Source organism: Podarcis gaigeae (assembly GCF_964106915.1).
Source record: "Podarcis gaigeae genome assembly, chromosome: 5".
NCBI classification, from domain to species: Eukaryota; Metazoa; Chordata; class Lepidosauria; order Squamata; family Lacertidae; genus Podarcis; species Podarcis gaigeae.
In genome coordinates, this window is record NC_139681.1 from 65,344,952 (window position 1) to 65,367,374 (window position 22,423).

General features: G+C 44.3%; 1 protein-coding gene and 1 long non-coding RNA gene across 3 annotated transcripts; one reads left to right on the forward strand and one right to left on the reverse strand.

The window, feature by feature from the left end:
• The first annotated feature begins 1,561 nt into the window (after positions 1-1,561).
• LOC310846028 lies at positions 1,562-4,628 on the forward strand. Its single transcript, XR_014565097.1, has 2 exons — positions 1,562-1,951; positions 3,022-4,628. It is a non-coding gene; the product is annotated as an uncharacterized lncRNA (long non-coding RNA).
• On the reverse strand, positions 4,411-14,039 carry NRROS (negative regulator of reactive oxygen species). 2 transcript variants are annotated; one of them, XM_083741839.1, is made up of 3 exons: positions 13,536-14,039; positions 10,850-10,961; positions 4,411-8,767 (listed from the first exon to the last, which is right to left on the reverse strand). In XM_083741839.1, exons 2-3 carry the CDS (start codon positions 10,943-10,945, stop codon positions 6,815-6,817), a joined length of 2,049 nt encoding a protein of 682 aa, XP_083597965.1. In that variant the 5' UTR covers positions 10,946-10,961; positions 13,536-14,039; the 3' UTR covers positions 4,411-6,814. The 2 variants fall into 2 exon arrangements, with proteins under 2 accessions (XP_083597965.1, XP_083597966.1); XM_083741840.1 differs by lacking the exon at positions 13,536-14,039 and adding an exon at positions 13,147-13,395.
• Between the last annotated feature and the right edge of the window lie 8,384 nt (positions 14,040-22,423).

Below are 22,423 nucleotides of genomic sequence, written 5' to 3' on the forward strand. Positions count from 1 at the left end.
CAGTTTGGGAAAGGGTGTGTGTATGTGAGTTGGGCTCAGAGAATACATGAAGACACCACAAAATATATATTTATACACACAAACACACACAGATTCAAATTCAAAAATGTACCCCAAGACACATGTATGCAAACTATAAATTTCAAACATATATAAAATTTGGTCTCCAGAGGGCAATGTTTTATTACTTAACTACTCACTTTTGGCAAATTTCTTCACTTTGCAGGAACCTCAGAACATTTAAAAGTATCTCTCCAGGCACAGAGCAGTTTAGGAATAAGTTGTATTGCTCCTTGGACACTGTACAGTCTCTAGTGTTTGGAAAAGTATTAAAACTGATTAATTGGATTTTTAAAAAAAAATTTACTTGACAGGAGGCCTTTTTCAGTAAGACATATACTTGTGATAGAAAGTTTCTTTGTGAAGTCAATTACATTCTAACTACAACATGATAAAAGAAATGAACACTAGATGCTGGACCTCCTTTTTAATTATAAGAAGAGTACATCTGGGAATGTCAGCTGCCTTCCTATTTTATGATGCCAAAGTTTAAGTTATATTTAAAATGTCTAATAGCCCAATCAGAAGAAAGACAAAGAGATACAGTATTGTGAAAGATTATTATTATTATTATTATTATTATCCCAATGTATGTATTGCAATTACAGTCTTCAAGGTCATCCCTTGCATGTACTGCATTGAGATCGTTTTTCCAAACCCAGATGTTTAAATTTTGGAACACCATCCAATCAGCATGCAGCAATGGTCAGATATGTTCCCACTTGGTCGGCCAGCCACAGAATTGCTAGGCTGCACTCAGATGAGGAATAAATGGAAGTAGGGTGTGAGGATATAGCCTGCTCAGAAAATGATCACCAGAAACACAAAATGTGTTAACAAGGTTCTATACCTACAGTGATTGTAGATGTATAATAGGTTACTTTTTATATTAAAAAATTGACTTTTCTGCAGTAAGGGGAAATTAAAAGTAAAAGATGTGTCAGCTGACCATATGATGATGGTCATATGTGGATGCTGCCAAAAATTGCATGCATAAAGAGTACCAGTTTCTCAGTAAGCTGCAATCCATAGACTCCTTTGCCCAAAAATATTTGCAGCACAAATCCCGTTGTTTAGAGTAGGGACCTATGAATCTGCCAGTTTCAGTAGTCTTAGGTTTCTCATTTTTCCAAACTTAAATTCAGTTCTCTACATTTCCACAGCAGTTTGCGATTTCTTCCTTAAAAAAAATCTCATGAACACTTACCGGCATTTTAGTGCACGTTTCTCCTAATACACACATGTTTGGAAGCAATTACCCCTTATATAATGCAATTATATATGTTATTTTGACTCATAAATATATTTTTAGGTACATTTCCCCCTAATAATAATAATAATAAGAAGAAGAGTTTGGATTTGATATCCTGCTTTATCACTACCCGAAGGAGTCTCAAAGCGGCTAACATTCTCCTTTCCCTTCCTCCCCCACAACAAACACTCTGTGAGGTGAGTGGGGCTGAGAGACTTCAAAGAAGTGTGACTAGCCCAAGGTCACCCAGCAGCTGCATGTGGAGGAGCGGAGACGTAAACCCGGTTCCCCAGATTACGAGTCTATCACTCTTAACCACTACACCACACAATATATGCATTTTTTCCATATTTGGTTGGAGAACTGCATCACAAAATTTGGAGAAGTGTGAATTTCATAAGATAGTTGTGTTTTGCTTTGCATATTTGTTGAAAAGTAGGAATTTGACAATTTTTCATGAAATTACAAACAAATTCTCCATCAGTTTAGAGGAGCAAGAAACTCACACGAGGGCAGCAATGAAGCAGAAACTGGAGATAAGAGGATGCGGAGTGGAATGGAAGGAGGGATTAAGGAAGCAAGTGGTCCAAATAAGGGATGCTTATAAGACCATCCAAGAGGCCTAGGAATAGGATGCAGGTAACAAACGTCAAGGGACGCAGGTGGCGCTGTGGGTAAAAGCCTCAGCGCCTAGGGCTTGCCGATCGAAAGGTCGGCGGTTCGAATCCCTGCGGCGGGGTGCGCTCCCACTGCTTGGTCCCAGCGCCTGCCAACCTAGCAGTTCGAAAGCACCACTGGGTGCAAGTAGATAAATAGGGACCGCTTACTAGCGGGAAGGTAAACGGCGTTTCCGTGTGCGGCTCTGGCTCTGGCTCTGGCCAGAGCAGCGATGTCACGCTGGCCACGTGACCCGGAAGTGTCTTCGGACAGCGCTGGCCCCTGGCCTCTTGAGTGAGATGGGCGCACCAACCCCAGAGTCTGGGAAGACTGGCCCGTACGGGCAGGGGTACCTTTACCTTTACCTTTAACAAACGTCAAGAGAGAATGACTGGGAGAAGCAAACTGGGGGGGGGGTGGAGTTTAACTCTATCTGCAGTTATCCTAACAAAACTATCTTTGCATTTCAAGGGAGGCTTCCATTGCTGCCAATTAATGCATTCACACAATTAACAGGGCATCTAGTTTGGTCCTAAGCCAGCAGGCAAAGGCTGGGATGAAGGAAAGGGAAAGGAGGGAGATCAGAGCTGACTGAGAACACAGAAGGGAAGCTTGGGCTGGCATTCAACCTACTCACTCCTACAGCCCACATTATTGGCTATATTTCCATATGCATTCCCATCATTTGTTGTGCATTGCACTAGTGGCTAGAGGGTGGCACACGGGCATAAGTGTGGGAAAATAATTATTTTAGGAATTGGGTGCTGATAGGCATCTCTATATCACATTACAGAACTATCTAAGGATTTTGTGGAATCCTCATCGATGAAAGCGTTTGGGGCAGGGAAAACTAGGCTGATCAAAAACAGCCACAAATCATTTGGGATAAATCAATCTGTCTGTGAAACAGATGAAATGGAGGGGGATTTGCCAGTTGAGCCACATTCTTTAATGGTATTTTAAATACATTGATTGATTGATTGATTGATTGTGTACTGCTTTTCCTTGAGGCACTCCAGTCTCTGTTTCATGCCTTTCCTCCTCTCACAAAGATTCTAGAAATGGACCACATAAAACACCAGCAAGCAAACTTGTGGCAGAAAGAAAGTGTGGCAACATCGTGCGGCAGAAGGGAAAAGCCACTGAAAGAGCATGTAAAGAAGCATTGAGGTAAAGGCAGCTGGAGGCTAGCCAAATACACGAGGGTAAGCTCAGCTGGCTTTGAATATTGTTGTTGCACAAAGCAGGGCAATGCACTGATGTGGCCCACACTGTAGGCACATGTTGAAAACCTAGACTCCATATCTTGGTTGCATACGTACCAAGCATTTAAAGTGCATAACTCCCCCTCCCAAACTATGTGGGGAACTATAGTTCATTATGGGTGCTGGGAACTGTAGCTCTGTGAGAAGTAAACTACAGTTCCAATAATTCTTTTGGGGAAAGTCATGTGCTTTAAATGTATGGTTTATCAGCTGATCATCAAGGCTTCTGTGCACAGTGCCATGCAAGAACAGCTCGCCTGACACCGCTGCAGCATCAAGTGATTGGCAGGTGGGGGAGACAAGGGTGGGACCTGCCAGTTGGATCCAGTCCTGCCCCCGCGATCTAGAGGACTGTAGGAAACTGGAGGTAGTAATATAAAGGCATGTTAAGGCTGTTAAGTAACTCTGTGAGGGGAAAACTACAGTGCACAGAATTCTTTAAGAAAGAACTAACGTGTTTTGAGTGTACTTTAAAGGTATAGTGTGTACACAGCCTTGAAGTCAAACATATGGAGCAACTTCGCTGAAAAGTGCTGTGTTTGAGGTTAGCAGAAAATTGTACCCGGGGTGGTTGACTGGTGGTGCCTCATTCACACATGAAAGCTTTCAGTGTGCTGACCTCTAGGCTCAAAAAGTTCAAAAGGACTCAAAGGATAGCCAATCTAGACCAGCTCCTTGTCAAAAACCTGGGCCATCCCACTCACTAGCCCCCTCACCCCAGATCAGGGTTTCAGTCTGAGCCACAAGCTTGGGACATGAGCCCAGGCCTTCAGATGATTCAGCTCCTGCCTTCACAGAACTTCTTTTAGCTTTCCTTGTAACTGATGTGGTTTCTCCATCGGTGTACTTTGATCAGATAAAACACAAAGTTAATTCCTTTTTCTCCCTAACCACCTACCAATTTTCTGTTGGGCAACACCCGATGCCGATTCTGCTAACCACATCCTGAACTGAGTAATTTTTTTCCCTCTAACAAAAGCAGAACCAGCTAATCTTCACTGATCATACTACAGAGGAAGCTAAGACATCTGCCTAATACAGGAAAAGAGGCACAGTCATTTCTGGCATCTCCCAGCACATCAAAAATAACAGGGCATCTTGTACCACCATACTCAGTTTGGAGACAGCAACGATGAAAACATTTGGAGGAACAGATGCCAGCAATTACAGTCTATCTCCTTTTCAAGGCACCTTTATTAAAAGTTTTAATTAACCTAACCAATCCAACAGTTAAACATTACAACCATAATGTTTCTTATATCCAGGAGTCTGACTTGGCTCCCACAAATAATTCTTTTCCTGGCACTCCCAAGACCCCATCCATTTTTGTAGTGGAAGAAAAATGAGAAGAGAATAAAGTTGGCATGGTGCTGTGCTGGACAAAGACAATTAAATCTCTCTCTCCAGATGTTTGGTGGGGGACTGCTTGTCAGACTTTGTGTGTCTGTGTCCTATATGGTTGCACATGCGTATGTGCAAGAGTATTCATGCAATCGTGTGGGGTGACTACATCCATCACTGGCATATGACCACTATTGGTCAAGGCTGAATGTGTCTCTCAGGCCAAAAATATTTAGCCACTCCTGCCTTAGAATTTATTCTCTATTTATCCTGCATGTAAAACAAATAAGTCTCAGTCACAGTAGCCTAGTAGTGCTGCCTTGAAGAGTGTGCTAATTATGCAAGACTTTTCACAGGAAACAATATTCTTCTTCATGAGGTATGTGAAGAGGACAGCTCTGCACATAATATTTAGGTTGCACTACCTCGTGATTGACATGAGGCCAAGTGAAACGCAAGCATCCGAAACTGTCCTCTTCTTTCATTTGAACTGTGCATTACTTATTGGTAACTGAAACCTGACCCTACATTTCAGAACGAAAAGTCGACCAAGATGCACCCACACATCTTCAGGGTGTGCAGGCATCAGATTCAGAACATAGCCTGAGGTTTTCGCAGCATGTGGTTTTCCTGCCTGTAAACCTCTACCACAGGGACGCCTCAAACAGCTAGCGCTGATCCACATACATACCAAAAACAAGCTGCTTACTAAGGGAATGCCTGTTTCCTCTGGTACAGCAGCCCTGCTCTTGCCCTGTGGCACCCACTTCCATTACATTGTTTTTACTGCTGTCATTAGGATCACGTCTACACCTTGAATTTAAATCACACTTTCACCATTTAAACAGTCATGGCTTCCCCTAAAGAATCCTGGGAATCTCAGACCACACATTAGTCGTTTAGTCGTTTAGTCGTGTCCGAGTCTTTGTGACCCCATGGACCAGAGCACACCAGGCACTCCTGTCTTCCATTGCTTCCCGCAATTTGGTCAAACTCATGCTGGTAGCTTCGAGAACACACATAGTACAGTTTGCCAAAGGTCTCCTAACAACTTTAGCAGGCCACACATTTTACACAGCAAGTGGGGAATGAACTAGAAACCTTTAAAAAAAAAAATCTGAAAGATCTTCAGATGTTGCCAATCTCTTTGTGAACTGATGCATTTTTGCTATTGACAATGCTATCATAACCACCCTGACGTAATGCACTGAGGGCCAAGCCAGACATACAAGGTCACCGTGTCTATGCTGAAATGTGCTTGCCCCACTCACATATCAAATGGGTGTGTCTACTCTACACAAAACGAAATAAGCTCTTACCCCACTGCACTTTGTAGCTCACTTCTGGCTTGAGAGATCAGTCAAAGGGGATGGACCACTGCACTGGAGCACAGCATGGTAAGGGGACGAAGGGGTCGAGATTTTGATCTGTTCTCCCCTTGCCCTTCCTTGTGTGTGCAACCATAGCAATTTCAGCTAATGATCAAACACCTGTCTTGGAGCATGTAAGCAGCAAGATGCTTGCATTGCCACCTGCATCTCTACTCCAACACAACACTTGGGGGTCAGTTGGAGTAAGAAGTGCCAGGTTGGTAATCATTTCATATAGTCTTCTACATGCCATTCACATCTGCAGCGAAGTTATGGCTTCCTTGTACTGCACCATCTTGTTTTATGAATTGCACCTCCTCCACATGTTGAGAAGCTGTGCTGTAGCCAACACTGCTGAGATGGCCTTGGAATGCCCCTCAGTGTTCCCTCCAACATTAGGTCTGTCATATGAGTATTTCAACTGGCATGTGGTTAAAGCCCACAAATGGGGGTGGGGGTAGGGGAAGTGTTCCTCCTGAAAGGAAAAAAAAAATAGTTAGTGCTTGGCCAAGAAGTGACACCTGTTTGGGAGCTGCATTTATTCAAACATCATGGTTGGTTCCCAGCATCAGTGCCTTTCACTTGTCTTTCGTGTTTATAAAGGCCTTTTTCTTCCTATTGTGAACATTAAACAGGATTACTATCTTGCATTTGTCTCTGCACAGAACTGTGTGCTATGCCATCCCTGCCAACTACACACAAGGACATTTTATTACACACATTCGGCAACTCCATATAAAGCATTGCCGCACACTGTGGCTTCCTGGAGCCCCATTCATGGATGCATTATCACCCAATAGGATTTCCCAGCCCTACCTATGCCCATTCTGGAGGGTCCGAGTGGCTGTTTTCTTCACACCATCCCAGAGTCAATAAGGGCTGGACCTTCTGTACCTGCTCTTCACCATTTGAAGAATTCGTTGCCTGAAAGTCAGAAAGATGATAACAAAGGCAACTAGCAGGGCCAAACAGGTAGGAAGAACAAGGACCAGATGCAGCAGAGTCATATCTGCCGTTAGCCACTTGCAATTCTGGATGACTGATTCAGGCAAATTGGCTACACGGATGAACTTAGAGGAAAAGTTGCAAGTGACTTGATTCCAGTCTAGAATGCGTACAGTGTCACGGTCATGCAGGGCATCCCACCAACCCAGCTGGCAGCAGTCATAGGGATTCTGGCTGAGGTAGATCTCATATAAGCTCTTTCCAAGCTTCTGCATGGCGTGCTGAGGTAGGGCATGGAGACGATTTCTCCTTAGATCCAGAATTTGCAGTTCCAAGCCTGCTAAAGATTCAGGGAAGCTAGCCAGAGAATTTTCAGATAGATCTAGGTTTACCAGCTTCTGAAAAGCAGAGAAGTCCATATTTGTCCTTGCAGCAGAAAGTCCAGTGTTCCTAAGATAGAGCACCTGCAGTGATTGTGCAACATCTTTCAGAGGTCCTAAGCCATCAAGTAGTGACCTGGGATTGTCAGAAAGGTCTAAGTGTGCTATAGAAGTCCCCTGAAAGATGTGGGTGTCCAGTATTTCTAGGTCACAGCCAGACAGGAAAAGATTCCTTATGGAGCCAGCATTACTGATATCTATGCAACTGGGACTTCCAGCAGCATGTGAGGCACAAAGCTTTATAGGGTTTTTACTGAGGTCAAGTGTAGTGATCTTTGTTGTGTGAGTAAAGATTTTAGCAGGCAAGCCACGCAGTCTGTTGGTGCTCAGACTCAATGTTCTGAGGTTGGCTAAGCTGCTTCTATGGTCCAAGTTAATCTGCAGATCCTGAAGTTGGTTATAGTTGAGATCCAAGTCAATGAGAGTGCTTAGCAGGTCACTCTCCTGTATCTGTAATGTCTCTAAGCAGTTGTGGTTGAGGTTCAGATGAGCAAGGGAAGACATGCCTTCAAAAAACCTTTCTGGTAGGTACCAGAGCTGGTTCCAACTCATGTCTAGGAACTGCAGGGAAGAGAGGTTGCTATGATGGTTTTCTGCCCAGAGGTCAAGGGTGGTGATGTTGGTGATGTTGCCATCCAGGAATAACAGCTGCACTGTGCCCTCTGAGTCATTGAAAATATTGTTGTAGAAGTTCAATTTGTTGTGCATCAGCAGCAGAGTTCTCAGTTTATTTTGCTTGGGCAACAGCGGGAAGAAGAGGAGCTGGTTGTAGGAAAGATCTAGTGTTTCTAGTTCAAAGGCAGAATCATTCTCTGCAGCCAAGAACCACTCGATTTGATTGTTGCTGACATTTAGCATCCGGAGTTGGGTCAGGTCAAACTCCACCATGCAAGGAATGTAGTTGTAGGCCAGATTAAGCTGCTGTAGCCATCGCAAACCATCAAAGGCACCAGTCTCAATCTCAAATATGTAGTTGTGCTGCAAATCTAGGTGCTGCAGCCTGGGCAGATTTTTTAAGTGAGAGTCATCCAGCCTCATGATGGAGTTCCAGGCCAAGGACAAAGATTCTAAAGAGGACAAATCCTGGATCAGGGTGGCCATCATAGCTTCATTGAGCAGATTTCCAGATAGGTCCAGCTTCCTCAGGGCAGGCAAAGTCCCCAGAGCAGCTGCTGTTGCAGAATAGTTCACAGAGAGGGCATTGTTGGCCAGAGATAGACTACTGAGGCTCCTGGTGCCAAGGAAAGCCCCAGGCTCAATGAGCTCCAACCCATTCTCACACAGACTGAGGCTCTGCAGGACTTGATACCTTACTAAAGATGCATTCTTTAGGGTCTGTATAACATTTGCATCCAGGAAGAGCTCCATTGTTCCAGGAGGCAAGTCTTGTGAGACAGAGCTCAGCCTCCTGCCTTTGCAGTCTGCAGATCTCTCTTCCTGCAGCAGAAAAGAAAGAGATGTATGGGACGAAAAAAGGTGGGCCCAGCTACTAAAGCCATACTGCACTTCAAATGAGCACAGTAAACAAAGGGCTTAACTCAAGCCCTGTAGATTCCAAATTAAAATGCTAGGGACTGAGCACATATTTGGCATGTAAAAGATCACAGGTTCAGTCCTTGGCATATCCTGTGAATTATCTCAGGGAGCTGGGAGAGATCTTTGCCTGATATCTTGGAGAGTTCCTGCCAGTTGGTGTGGACAATATTGGGCAAAGATAGTTTAATGGATAAAACACTTTGAGAGTAAATGTTTTCCATAACAATATTTTCAGAGCTGTATGTGCTCTGCCCTCTAAACAAAACAGAATCTTCGTTATGGAAACCCACCCAAATTCGCACTAAGAAAAACAAGTTCTGGGAACTAATATTCATGATACAAATTTGCACATTTAATCTAAAAAGGAAGGAGCTCTGATGTTTGTGGCAACACTGAAACCTGTCTCCTAACCATAGAAAATATCATTCAAGCCACGCTTCTAGCTTCTGAATTTCTACCAGCCATTACCCACCTTTCAACCCTCCCTTTCTTTCTCCAAGGGCTAGAAATCTTCTCTTTTAGAAATGAAAGCTGAGAGTCTCAGGTTCTGTAGTCAGAACCATTTCTACTATTTTTTCTTTGCCCGTGCAGAATTTCTGAATACACAACAATCCTGACTTGTGATCTTTTAGAAACATTTCTAAGGATGGTCTGGACGAATGCAGAGCCAGTTATAAAGTTTCAAACAATACCGCCCGTCATGAACTGTGAACAGCACAAAACAATCTAAGGTATCTGCTTTTTTGTGCCTATGGACAAACTACCAAAGAGAACATTTCTGCTACTTCCTTTATTGTAAACTCTATGGCCCTGCAATAATTAGATTTTTCTCTCTCATTCTGAATAACCATGCAAGTTTGAATGGTGTGGAAAAAGTGATCATGCTATTATCCGATTATGGGAAATTTGTAACACTTGCTCTGCTACTAGGGCCGTCTTTAGCATATGCGCCGCCAGGGAGCAAAGATCCACCCAGCGCCCCCAAATTTAGTTTAGCTGCCCCCAGATTTGGTGTGGGGCAACTCAAAGTTGTTTTTTTAGGGAGGGAGGAAGCCAAAGTTGTTGATCTTTTTCAGGGGAGGAAAATCGCTCACCTGTAACAACGATGCAGTGGAAATAACTGCTTGTTTCATAATACTAGGTAGTAACAGAGCGATGGAGCAGGGGGGCAGGGACTTTTGCTCCATTGCTTTTCACTGCCACTGGTAGAGAGGGTCCGGTGTATAGTAGGCATACATTTGGTGCATCCCCGAATACATTTGGTGCCCCCCAGAATTTGGAACCCAGGTGCACCGCACCCCGTGCATTCCCGGATTAAGACGGCCCAGTCTGCTAATGTAGCAGAAGAAATCAGGTGTAGATTCAACCCAGCAATTGCAATTTCTTGTGATTCTTAATATTGTTGAGGCTTAGTGGGGGAACAGAGGTTGCCAGGGCAATGCAGACATGATCTGTGACACATATTTACACCGAGAGCCACCAGAGTGGCTGGGGCAACCTACTCAGATGGGTGGGGTGCAAATAATGAAAGTTTTATTCATTATTATTAATTAGTTGTTGCTGTTGTTGTTAAAAACATAGAAATACAATTAAACATTGATAGAATTTAAACTATATACATATATAAAATCTATAACAATAATTACAATAAAACAGGATAATATTGGGTTGTATCCAATAAAGTTGTCCAGTTGGCACAAGGACTTCTAGATGCACAACGGGACTTTCTCTCACTGCATGTCCCCCATGCCTCTAAAATCTTCTTGGAGGGTTGGGGAAAACCCCAGAACAGATTTATGGGAGGGGTAGGGAGCATGCAGGGAGAAAAGAGGGAGAAGAGGTCCTTTTTGCACAGGTGCAAGTCCTTGTACTAATGGAAAAAGCTTTGTGGACACAACCCATTGTCATTTGTGGACCCCTGGAGTTGCTGACACATGGTTCAAAATAAACAAAGAAAAGAAAGTTGATAGAAGACAGACTCACCAGTCTGCAAAGGCTGTGATAGGCTGAAGGTTTGCTTCCCCATCCTGTATCTAGGAAAGCTATCCACACGAAGCTACTCAGGACTATTAGTGCCATTTCAACAGCAGGACTCCTGCAAAGCGACACAAAGCAGGGCAAATATATGTTTTAAAAGGCAGTATTGACAGTTTATTGTATTTTGTATTACAGAAAGAACCAGATGCTTACTAGAAAGCAGACATCCCAAGGCTTCTTCCACGTAATTTATGCCATATGCGTATTTGCTTTTCATACACCAAAATCTGTTAATTTATTTGTGCAACGCACATGCCTTCCCCCCATCTGACCCTCTGGTGTGCAAGCACACCTTTCAGATCACATTGGCTATTCTTAATCAGTTTTTGTGCACAAGTGGGCAGGTGCTTGCTTTGATCAGGAATGACTGCAAAGGCCCTTCCTTATAAACCATGAGTTGCCAATGTGGTGCCCACATCACATAAGCACATGTAGAGACCTTCCCTGGTGCCTAGGATCCCCTACCCTGCCTCTCCTCCTTGGGTTTGAAAGGAATCTTGTAGCCAGTAGAAGACTTTTTAGAAACCTAATTGCTGGTAGGGAGTGAGTGAGTGAGTGAGTGAGTGAGTGAGTGAGTGTTGGTTGCAGTGTGTGTGGAGTTGTGGTATGTACATGGTGCCCACAGGCCCAGAAAAAATAACCATAAACAGCTTGGGGCTGGAACATTAATTTTAAAGAAGGCTGTATACCCGTTGAGATTTACTTCGGCTCCAGTACACTCCCACTGTTGCCGTTTGAACCCGAGTACACATAACGCTAGCCACAATCCATTTGTCTCCTGTAGCTTCTTGAGAAACACTGTTGTTTTTCCCAAACCAGCTTCCATCCGATTTGAAAACATAAGTTGCGGCTAAGCTAAGGTGTGCACATTTGAGACAGCAAGTGCACATGCACAGGTAAGTGGAAGCTTTGCCAAATAGGAGTTCGGCATGGGGAAACAAATCAGGTAATGTGCATCTGGTGTGTACCACAATGTAAAAAAGCACTAGAAGCACAGCAGGGGGAAATGACCTCACTACATTTTAAGCTGCTAATGTGTGTGTAACCCAAGTTAAAGGTGATTTGAAGGAGCCTTCCCTTCCCAATGTTATGCAGACCAGCATCAACACCCACTGTTCTAAGGCACTTGCTGGGGCCCATGTGCTGCTACCGCCTCCAGCAAAGCTTGTAAACATGGGGGGGGGGGGGCTGATTGTGGCAGCAGCAGCACCATGGCCAGAGGAGGCAGGGTGACAAAGCAGCAGGTTCTGGGCAACAGGTCCAGTCAGCACTTGGTGCTACTAAGGGAAGCCTGCCCAGCTTCCCCCCAAATCTGAAGCTAGGTCTGATGTAAGGTAAAGGTAAAGGGACCCCTGACCATTAGGTCCAGTCATGACCGACTCTGGGGTTGTGGCGCTCATCTCACTTTACTGGCCGAGGGAGCCGCCATACAGTTTCCGGGTCATGTGGCCAGCATGACTAAGCCGCTTCTTGTGAACCACCGGATTGATACCTATTTATCTACTTGCACTTTGACATGCTTTCGAACTGCTAGGTGGGCAGGAGCAGGGACCGAGCAATGGGAGCTCACCCCGGTGCGGGGATTCAAACCGCCAACGTTCTGATCGGCAAGTCCTAGGCTCTGTAGTTTAACCCACAGTGCCACCCGCGTCCCTTGGGTCTGATGATGTGCACATATATTTTGTCTAGCCAGCTATCACTTCTGGTCAAGCCGTTTTGCAAAACCTGTTTACTAAAGGCAAAAGTGGGACACATTCTGTGAACGCTTAGCTCTCTGGAAATGATCTTGCCTCTAAGTGGAAGGGTAGGGCCAAACCCCATTTGACATTAGAGATCCATGATTGGATTTGACATGTTTAATTTTACTGAAAGGTAGCTGTGGGTGGAGGGGCTGCTTGGTGGATCAGAGCAGTGCTGCTGAGGGAGGGGGGGATTAACCCTTTGTTCTCATCATACCATTTCCTCCATCATATTCACCCCATTCCTGAAAGTACTCATAGTCCTCTAAGAAGAAAAGCAAGACTGATTTTTTGACCTAGTAAGGAGATTTATTTCTGAGACTATATATTAGTTAGGCATGAAGCTTTTTTAATTTTACAAAGTGGATTGACTGTCAAAGCAGGGATCCCCAGCATACTTTCTCACCTTGCCAATGACTAGCAAAGTTATTGACACCAAGTTCCTCCCCTGCTTAATGATTCTTTTTCTTTGCCATCACAAAGGCCTTTAAGGACTTCACTCACCATCTGTCCTGCCTTCTCAGTTTGGTCCTTGCGCTCTTGATGCCCTGTAACTCTTCAAAGATGTTGAGTGGCAGATGACTTGGAATGAGACTGGAGAGTTCTCAGCAACCACCTCGCTAACTTATCTCTCCTTCATATATCTATTTTATGAAACACCTCTGTATTACAGAACCCTCCATCGTGTACTCCCAGAACCACACCACATGGAACTGATACACGTTCTTGGTGAGCTCAACCACGCCGCAAAACGCCGACTGCCTTTTTGCAGTGTAGGTGTTCAGAATGAAACAGCAGCTGTTGAATGGTTCCTTTTGGTTACCATCACCCACCCACCCCCGCACCCCTCTTTAAGGCAAAGAATGGAGGCAAATCTTGAGGTTCTTACTCACCGGGGGTAGGAGCAATATGCTCAGGTCTGGGACGTTCATTCTGCTCCAGCCCGTGCCCTCTTTCCTTGCTGTATCTCTACAAATAATATTAAAATTAGCTGTTTGCCCTCTCACTTAATATCAGATTATTTTAGAACTTGCGGAAGGAACTAAGCAACGGAAACTGCAGTCACATGGATCACAGAGCCAGTTGCTTCACCCAGCAACCCCCAGCCAGAGCTCAGCAGTTGCACACTGAAAGGTCGAGGCTGTGCAAGCCACTTGAAAATGAGAAGGAGCTGCGAAGGGAAATGAGAGGAAGGAAGCTGTGCAGGGCAAATCTTTGAAGCCATTAGCAACTGCTGCTTTGTTATTGATATAGAAAGAAAAATAAGAGTCCTGTGGCACTTAAAGACTAACAAATTCATTGCGGCATAAGGATTTGTGGACCAGGGACTACTTCTGCAGACAAAATTTTTCTGCAATACATTTCATGGCAAAATAATTCATGTGCGAGGGCTACATGCACACCTTACATTTAAAGCACATTTAAAGAACACATGCCCCAATAATCGTAGGAACTGTAATTTGTCATGGGTGCTGAGAATTGTAGCTCTGGGAGGGGTAAATTAGTTCTCAGGATTCTTTTGCGGGAGAGGGTAAATGTTTTTTTCAATATGTGCTGTGTTGCATGCAGCCTTTAAGGTGCAATCAGGCTCTTTGTTGTTTTTGTTCCTATCAGTGTTGGTTGGGAAGAGGACAAAAAGTGTTGCCAGAGTTCCAAAAACATCATTAGGCGGTGTCTCCAAGAAGCTGTAAAACCCTGACCAAAAGGAACAGTCCCTGTAATCATACACACCATAAGCTGAATGTAGCCACTCTTTGAACATCAAGATGATTTTCCTCAGTGTGTATAGTAGAACCTGAAAAGACACTACCTCTTCTTTTATTTTATCCAGATTTTGTCCCCAGGGATAAAATACACCAGCTAAGAATAGCACAAGCATATTTTACAGTAACATTGCCACTCCCCACCCCCTCAGCAAAACCCACAAAAGCAGATTCCTGATCCTTTCCCACTTGCTGCTTCTGTGGATTTTCCCAAGCAAAATGCCATTCTTCATAGTTAAGAAGATTTGCAAGGATGTCCATCCCAGAGTACAAAATGGGAACCGAGATTCAGCCCTCAGAGAGAATGTGCCCATGAGAGAGTGACCTCTTCCTACGGCAAGCATGACTTCAAGACAGATCAAAATCCTAGCACCTCTCATTTAGAAATTAAGTTAGCGGCAGGGCCCACAAAGGAAGGGGGGGTCAAAGGGTGTGAAGTAGTTGTTTCAGAACATACGACCCATCCTAGTAAAGAAACAGATAAACGTGACATGTTTGGCATTGCATAGTTTCCATTTCTGAGCTTGATTAACAGAAGTTACTATTCTTATGAGCCTCCAAAGACTCATACCCTCTTCTTGGAATGGTGGCAAAGAGAATTGTGGTGAGGCAGCTGCAAGTACTCTTGAATGACGCAGATTATTTAAAACTGCTCCACTCTGGCTTCAGTCCTGGCCATGGGGCTGAGTTGGGCTTGGTCTTCCTGAGAATGGGACGAGAGGAGTGTGACCTTGCTCCGGGTTCTCCATCTGTTCCCCATGGCATCCTCCTAGACCAGCTCTGTGGAGTTGGAATTAGGGGGCACTGTGTTATAGAGGGCCTGGTCTACCCCGCAGGACAGTGTCCAGAAAGTAGCACTGGGGTAGTGCTTTGGGGCTCTCTAGTGGTTAGTCTAGTGGGATACTGCAGGATACTATTCTATCCTCAATGTTATTTAATATCTACATGAAGCCGCTGGGAGAGGTCATTAGGAGGAGCTTTGGGGCAAGGTGCCTTGAGTACACTGATGACACTCAGCCAGTGCCGGATTTATGCATAAGCTAAACAAGCTATAGCTTAGGGCCCCACTCTCTTAAAGGTAAAGGGACCCCTGACCATTAGGTCCAGTTGTGACCGATTCTGGGGTTGCGGCGCTCATCTTGCTTTACTGGCCGAGGGAGCCGGCGTACAGCTTCCAGGTCATGTGGCCAGTATGACTAAGCTGCTTCTGGCAAACCAGAGCAGCGCATGGAAACACCGTTTACCTTCCCACCAGAGCGGTACCTATTTATCTACTTGCACTTTGACGTGCTTTCGAACTGCTAAGTTGGCAGGACCAGGGACCGAGCAACGGGAGCTCACCCCGTCGCGGGGATTCGAACTGCCGACCTTCTGATCAGCAAGTCCTAGGCTCTGTGGTTTAACCCACAGCCCCACCCACTCTCTTAGGGGCCCCCAAAAAAATTAAAGGGGGGGAAACTGGATGTACATTTCCAAAATATAAGATAAAAAACAAATAAATTAAAACCTACATACAGCAACAGTGTTTTGTGTTGTGTAGGCTCCTATGGTGTAAGTAATGGGCCCCGCCTGCTAGCCTGCTCCCTAAAATATCTCTGGTTTGCTCATTTCTACATATAGGGTGCCTACATTCTGCCTGGACTGGTTGCATGGCAACATGTGCAAATGGCTTTAGATACCTATTAGGTCCATAAATTACCATATAGCATATATTCAACACAAAAAACAGCAACAATTTGTTGTTGACAAAGGACAGCTGGACATGCAAGGGCCCCATTACCTTCAGTAGCTCAGGACCTCATCAAACCTAAATCTGACCCTGCACTGAGCTCTACTCCTCCATAACCTTTGAGTCAAGAAATGCTCTGCGGGCCCTGGACACCTGGATGCAGTGGTGGGATGGGTGAGAAAAAATAAGCTGAGCTTTAATCCTGGCAAGACAGAGGCACTGTAAATGATTCCAGTGTCTGAGACATCAGTTGATTGCTCAGAGATCTGCGCCATTTGCCTATTTTCTACTGGGCCACATTACCTTGAGGCCAGTTTACACCTTACCCCACACATGCCCACTTGATTGCTTCAATCTGCAGAATGGGCACTATTTTGGAAGTCACACAATACTTGTTCTGCCCTTGTAAAAAACCAATGTCTAAGTGTTGCAGCCCTACATTTTGGAAGCCCCTGCTTATAGGCATCAGGCAGGCATCTTCACTGTAGTCTCTTCAGTGCCTGGTTAAAACATTTTTCTTTAGAAAAGCCTACCCAGACAGGCAAAAGTTACATCTTGTTATTTTAGCTACTGTTTATTTTAATAACCTTTTGGATATTTTTAATACCTATTTTAACTGTTTTATTTATAATTTTAATATTTATTTTATGTTATTGTAAATCACTTGCCTTTCTTTTAAACAGGTATATAAATTTTGTCAAATAAATACCACACTGTGGAAGTGGTAAACTCACTTTCTACCACACTTTGAGAATTGTGCCTTCTTTAAGTACCATTTACAGAGTAGCTGAAGAGGGCTGTTCTGCCTGTGAGTTGCAATTGGAGATGGCCTGTTTTGAGTTCTCTAGTTGTTTCCTTAAAATTCATTTTAAAATGGTGGGGGATTAAGTCATACTACACATTCACACATTTTTTAAAGGGAACTCATACTGCATCAGTTGCTGGAAACCACAGGAGGGGAGAGAGTGTTATTGTGCTCAGGGGTTTCCCACAGGCATCTGGTTGGCCACTGAGAACAGGATGTTGGACTTGATGGGCCATTGGCCTGATCCAGCAGGCCCTCCTTATGTACATCAAGGTTTTTAAGACATCACACAGAAAAATAGCCTTGCTTCTGAGTGCATGTAGTTTTTCCTCTTTCAAAAACTATTCAGCCTCTCAAAAACAGTAGCACTTACTTCCCTAAAACAGAAACAATAATTTTGGTTCATGTTTGTTTTGCAATTAGAATCCTTGCAAGTTATTGACTGCCTGTGAAAAACTCCACCTCCTCCCCTTGCCCACCAAAGCAAAGGAGTTACAGTGGTACCTCGGGTTACATACGCTTCAGGTTACATGCGCTTCAGGTTACATACACTTCAGGTTACAGAGAAACAGTGCTTCAGGTTAAGAACTTTGCTTCAGGATGAGAACAGAAATCGTGCTCCAGCGGCACAGTGGCAGCAGGAGGCCCCATTAGCTAAAGTGGTGCTTCAGGTTAAGAACAGTTTCAGGTTAAGAACGGACCTCCAGAACGAATTAAGTACTTAACCCGAGGTACCACTGTAGTTTTATAGGTGGGCTGAGAAAAAATAGCCCATATCCTACTCAATGAAGCAGACTCAGAGTATGGACCCACCTGGGTTTGAGCAGCATATTAGACTTGTTTCCATCTGATTTTTTGCATCCTGCTGTCTCACATTCAATTGAATACCTGTTCAGCCAAACCACCCTCCCTCCCGGCTTGATGAAAAATATTAAAGCCATCTTGCGGAGTGCTATTACGGAGGCTTGCAACAACTACTCAGTGCTTGAAAGGTACTTTGCACATGCTCAGACCTTATTACTTCATGTTTCCAGAACTGAACCACAAGGCGATGAAAATACATTCTAACAAGTAAGCTCTGTACGAAACTTCGTGCTGCATTCTCATCTTCTAATAGGAGTGCTCTTATTCAGCGTTCCGGTGGTCAGTAAGTCAGATCCTCTTTCAGCAGGTTTTTCCACCTGTTTCTGTTTTTCATTTTCAACCACCTTTCAACTTTCTATCAGCACGCTCAGTCCTCAGGTGTCACCATGGCTTGTTATTTCTTTATAAAACAAATTATACCACTTTTTATTTACAAGTTATATATCCGCTAACGAAAGATATACCATGCTGCTTAACATTTGAGGATATTTAGTTACTCTGTACTATGCTTAAGGTTTCATTTGGCCATCCTGCAGCAAACTGCTGTCCCCTGCTGTTCGGAAATTAGGGCTGCTTTCCTTCTTCTCAATATTCACACCCAAAACACATAGTGATTAGCTTTTCTTTCTTCTTCTTTTTACATAGCTGTCGTTAGCACATTTCTCTGGCAGAGGCACACACATTAAATTGCTCCCTTCCTTCCAGGAATTCACATCTTCCACCCTAATCCGAGTAGTTTACAAAGAATCACAATTGCACAAACAATTTTAAAACATAAACCTTGAAAGCAGCACGATGTAAAAAAACAGTATAAAAAGTACCGTAAGTAACATTAACTCTTTGGAAAAAAGGATAAATTGTTATTCACCTTCACAATTTCAAAAGCTCCAGATGACAAATGAGAGATCACTGGAGACATATTCTATATTTGTAAAACTTGTTTTACTTACAAATATACCACTAAAGCATATTGGAAGCAAACAGGCAAGCAGAGACCACAGTTGACAGTCCTGTATCAGTTTTCCAAAGAAAGCTTGTGGACTCCAGTGATGCTCCAACCAACACACAGCTCTCTCTACCTTTCCAAGTTTTAGATGTTTTAGATGTGTTCATTTCTCCAAGTTGGGAATGTGGGAGAGAGTTGTTGGGTCTGCAGTGCCACAGCTCGCAGTGGTTCTCAACCTGTGGGTCCCCAGATGTTGTTGGACTACAACTCCCATCATCCCCGAGCTCTGGCTTTGCTAGCTAGGTGTGATGGGAGTTGTAGTCCCAAAACATCTGGGGACCCACAGGTTGAGAAAGGCTGGTTAGAGGCTCATGTAGGAGCAAGAGGCATCACACCTTCCCACTCAGGCCCTGATTCAGACAGGTGCTTCCATTTGCCGCCTCCTCCTTCTGAGTAGCCTCGGGGGCAGCTAGGCAAGTACAGCAGCAGTGGCTCTGAAACCAGGCTTCCTCAACCTCAGCCCTCCAGATGTTTTTGGCCTACAACTCCCATGATCCCTAGCTAGGAGGACCAGTGGTCAGGGATGCTGGGAATTGTAGTCTCAAAACATCTGGAGGGCAGAGGTTGAGGAAGCCTCCTCTGAAACTCTTGCCTGCCTCACTATGTACAGTGGTACCTCAGGTTACATACGCTTCAGGTTACATACGCTTCAGGTTACATACTCCGCTAACCCAGAAATAGTGCTTCGGGTTAAGAACTTTGCTTCAGGTTGAGAACAAAAATCGTGCTCCGGTGGCGTGGCAGCAGCAGGAACCCCCATTAGCTAAAGTGGTGCTTCAGGTTAAGAACAGTTTCAGGTTAAGTACAGACCTCCGGAATGAATTAAGTACTTAACCCGAGGTACCACTGTACAGTATTCTGCTCCTGTGACCCTGGAAGAGATTGGGGGAGGGGGACTTTCAAAGTTAGCCAGAAGCTCAGGCAGCTCCAGTCATAGGCCAGGGATATCTGGATCAAATGGTTTTTCAGGGTCACTTGCAGTGTGGAAATCTACCAGAGGGTCCTGCTCCCCTTGCTCTTACCTCTGAGAAGACCTTGGGTACAATGTCTGGGCAGGCAGAACCCTGGCACATTTACTGGAGGGTGTCATATTTCCAAACTGTGCTGGGTATTACATTCAAAACCAGAACAGAGATTCTCAGGCTGCCAGGTGCACATCTCCCGTCATTCACTTTCACTGAAACATTAATTTAATATAAAAACACAACACAAAGACTTTGTGTGCAGACTTGCTAATACAGCCTTTTAACACTCCTACTGAATTGTACCTCTCTTGCACTGAAGGTAAAGAGAATGCACAAACATTATATAATCAACACTCCTAAGCATTTCCACTGTCAGGATATTCTAGTTCCATGAGGACAAGAACTTTCTCTCTTGGGTCTGTACAGTGCCTCTCATGTGACATATGAGGTAGCAGCTCCACCATGTAGAATTGTTTATAATTTTCCTACTTGTTGCCTAGCATAGACATTATTCTACAGCAAATTAAATGGACTTCCAGCATCATTTACACCTACTAGATTAGGCAGAACACTTTGAGCGAACTTCGTTTGTTATCAATAGACAAACCTCAGATGAAGCTGGACTCAACTCAAATCTTAGTTAAACGCACATCAGTTCCAATTCTCTTCATGAGGCCTACTCCCCAATCTACTCTAGATTGCAGCATGCCTGCTTACTTCAGTGGAGATAGGGCTTCAATCTTATCAGCATTTGCGCTGTGGTCTAAACCACTGAGCCTAGGGCTTGCCGATCAGAAAGTCGGTAGCTCAAATCCCAGCGACGGGGTGAGCTTCTGTTGCTCAGTCCCAGCTCCTTCCAACCTAGCAGTTTGAAAGCACATCAAAGTGCAAATAGATAAACAGGTACCGCTCCGGCAGGAAGGTAAACGGCGTTTCCATGCGCTGCTCTGGTTTGCCAGAAGCGGCTTAGTCATGCTGGCCACATGCCCTGGAAGCTGTCTGCGAACACTGGCTCCCTCGGCCTAGAGAGAGAGATGAGCGCCACAACCCCAGTCATCCGCGACTGGCCCTAATGGTCAGGGGTACCTTTACCTTTACCTTTTAAGCCTTTGTGCTAGAGAGGCAGCCTCTCACAACAGAATGCAACTGTAATCCTTTTTGGCAATTTGCTGCCTGCTTATAATTTGAAGTTGCTGCTTTGCTTTGTTTTTAGACCTAACCTTAATCCACAATTGTTATACATATTACAGTTGGAATTTAATTCTCCTTTCCCTCTCTTGTTTTCATCATGGTCATCGCCCTCACGCAACATGGAATTAGAGAACCATCAGGAGTAATGTAAACCTACACTAATACTGGGATGCAGATGACGCTGTGGGTTAAACCACAGAAGGTTGGCGGTTTGAATCCCTGTGAAAGGGTGAGCTCCCGTTGCTCAGTCCCTGCTGCTGCCAACCTAGCAGTTCGAAAGCATGTCAAAGTGCAAGTAGATAAATAGGTACCGCTCTGGCGGGAAGGTAAACAGCATTTCCGTACGCTGCTCTGGTTCACCAGAAGTGGCTTAGTCATGCTGGCCACATGCCCCGGAAGCTGTACGCTGGCTCCCTCGGCCAATAAAGCGAGATGAGCGTCGCAACCCCAGAGTCGGTCACAACTGGACCTAATGGTCAGAGGTCCCTTTACCTCTACCTTACACTAATACTTCTGTATAAGGACACTTGGAACCATTCTCCTAGTCCACTAGTGAAATGACGTACAAGCCACTCATATGCATGAAAGGGAAAGCCCAGCAACCAGAGCATGATAGCTCTCTGCTCTTAAACTTGCATCACACAACAGTGCTGAAAGAACTCCAAGTGCTTCCTTTCAAGAGGAATCCTGTCCCTGTTGCATGTGGCAGCATATGGAGACTTGATCAGTTGTAGTCACATTATAGTCTCAGTTGATATTTCCTTTATGAATTACCATGTCTCACCATTCACCCACAGCTGAAGTCGCAAAGCAACTCATTTAGGATGTACAGTATTAATAAAAGTAGTTCATTTTCCAAGCATGTACACTTTTACGACAGCAACAACTGCAGTTCCCCTGTGCCCTCTGGAAGTATCCTTCAGTTTCATCTGAAGGCCAGTTCACACACTGAATGTTTAAGGAATAATTTCAAGATGGTTTGTGTCTGCACCTAAAAATATAAAAAAATCAATGCAGGTGATGTGTTATACTTATTAGGGAGCTGCAGTTTACTGGTGCATTCTACTGAGTGTGTTCTGTTGGGGAGACAGACAGGATTTGCATCTGTATAGTTTTGTGAAATAGCCCTGCCCAAGTCAGCTGTCTTCAGTTTCTGCTCCACCCCAGAATCTGAGGGCTGAGATCCAGTTAAACACTCCTCATAGACCTTGAACAAACTCCCAGACAGCCTGTCTCTGCAAAAATGCTGAGACATCATACCTGTGTGAAATGTGTATTTTGCTACAAGGCTTCTACGAAAACAAAACAGGAAAACTAACACCACAATTTCCATCAGGGAGAGTTTACACATACAGTAGTCCAGCTTATCAAAGGGATTTACATATTTATCTCCAGGGAAAGTTCACAATTTGACATTAGTCGATCACATAAATATTGTAAAAAAAATTCTGTATTCCA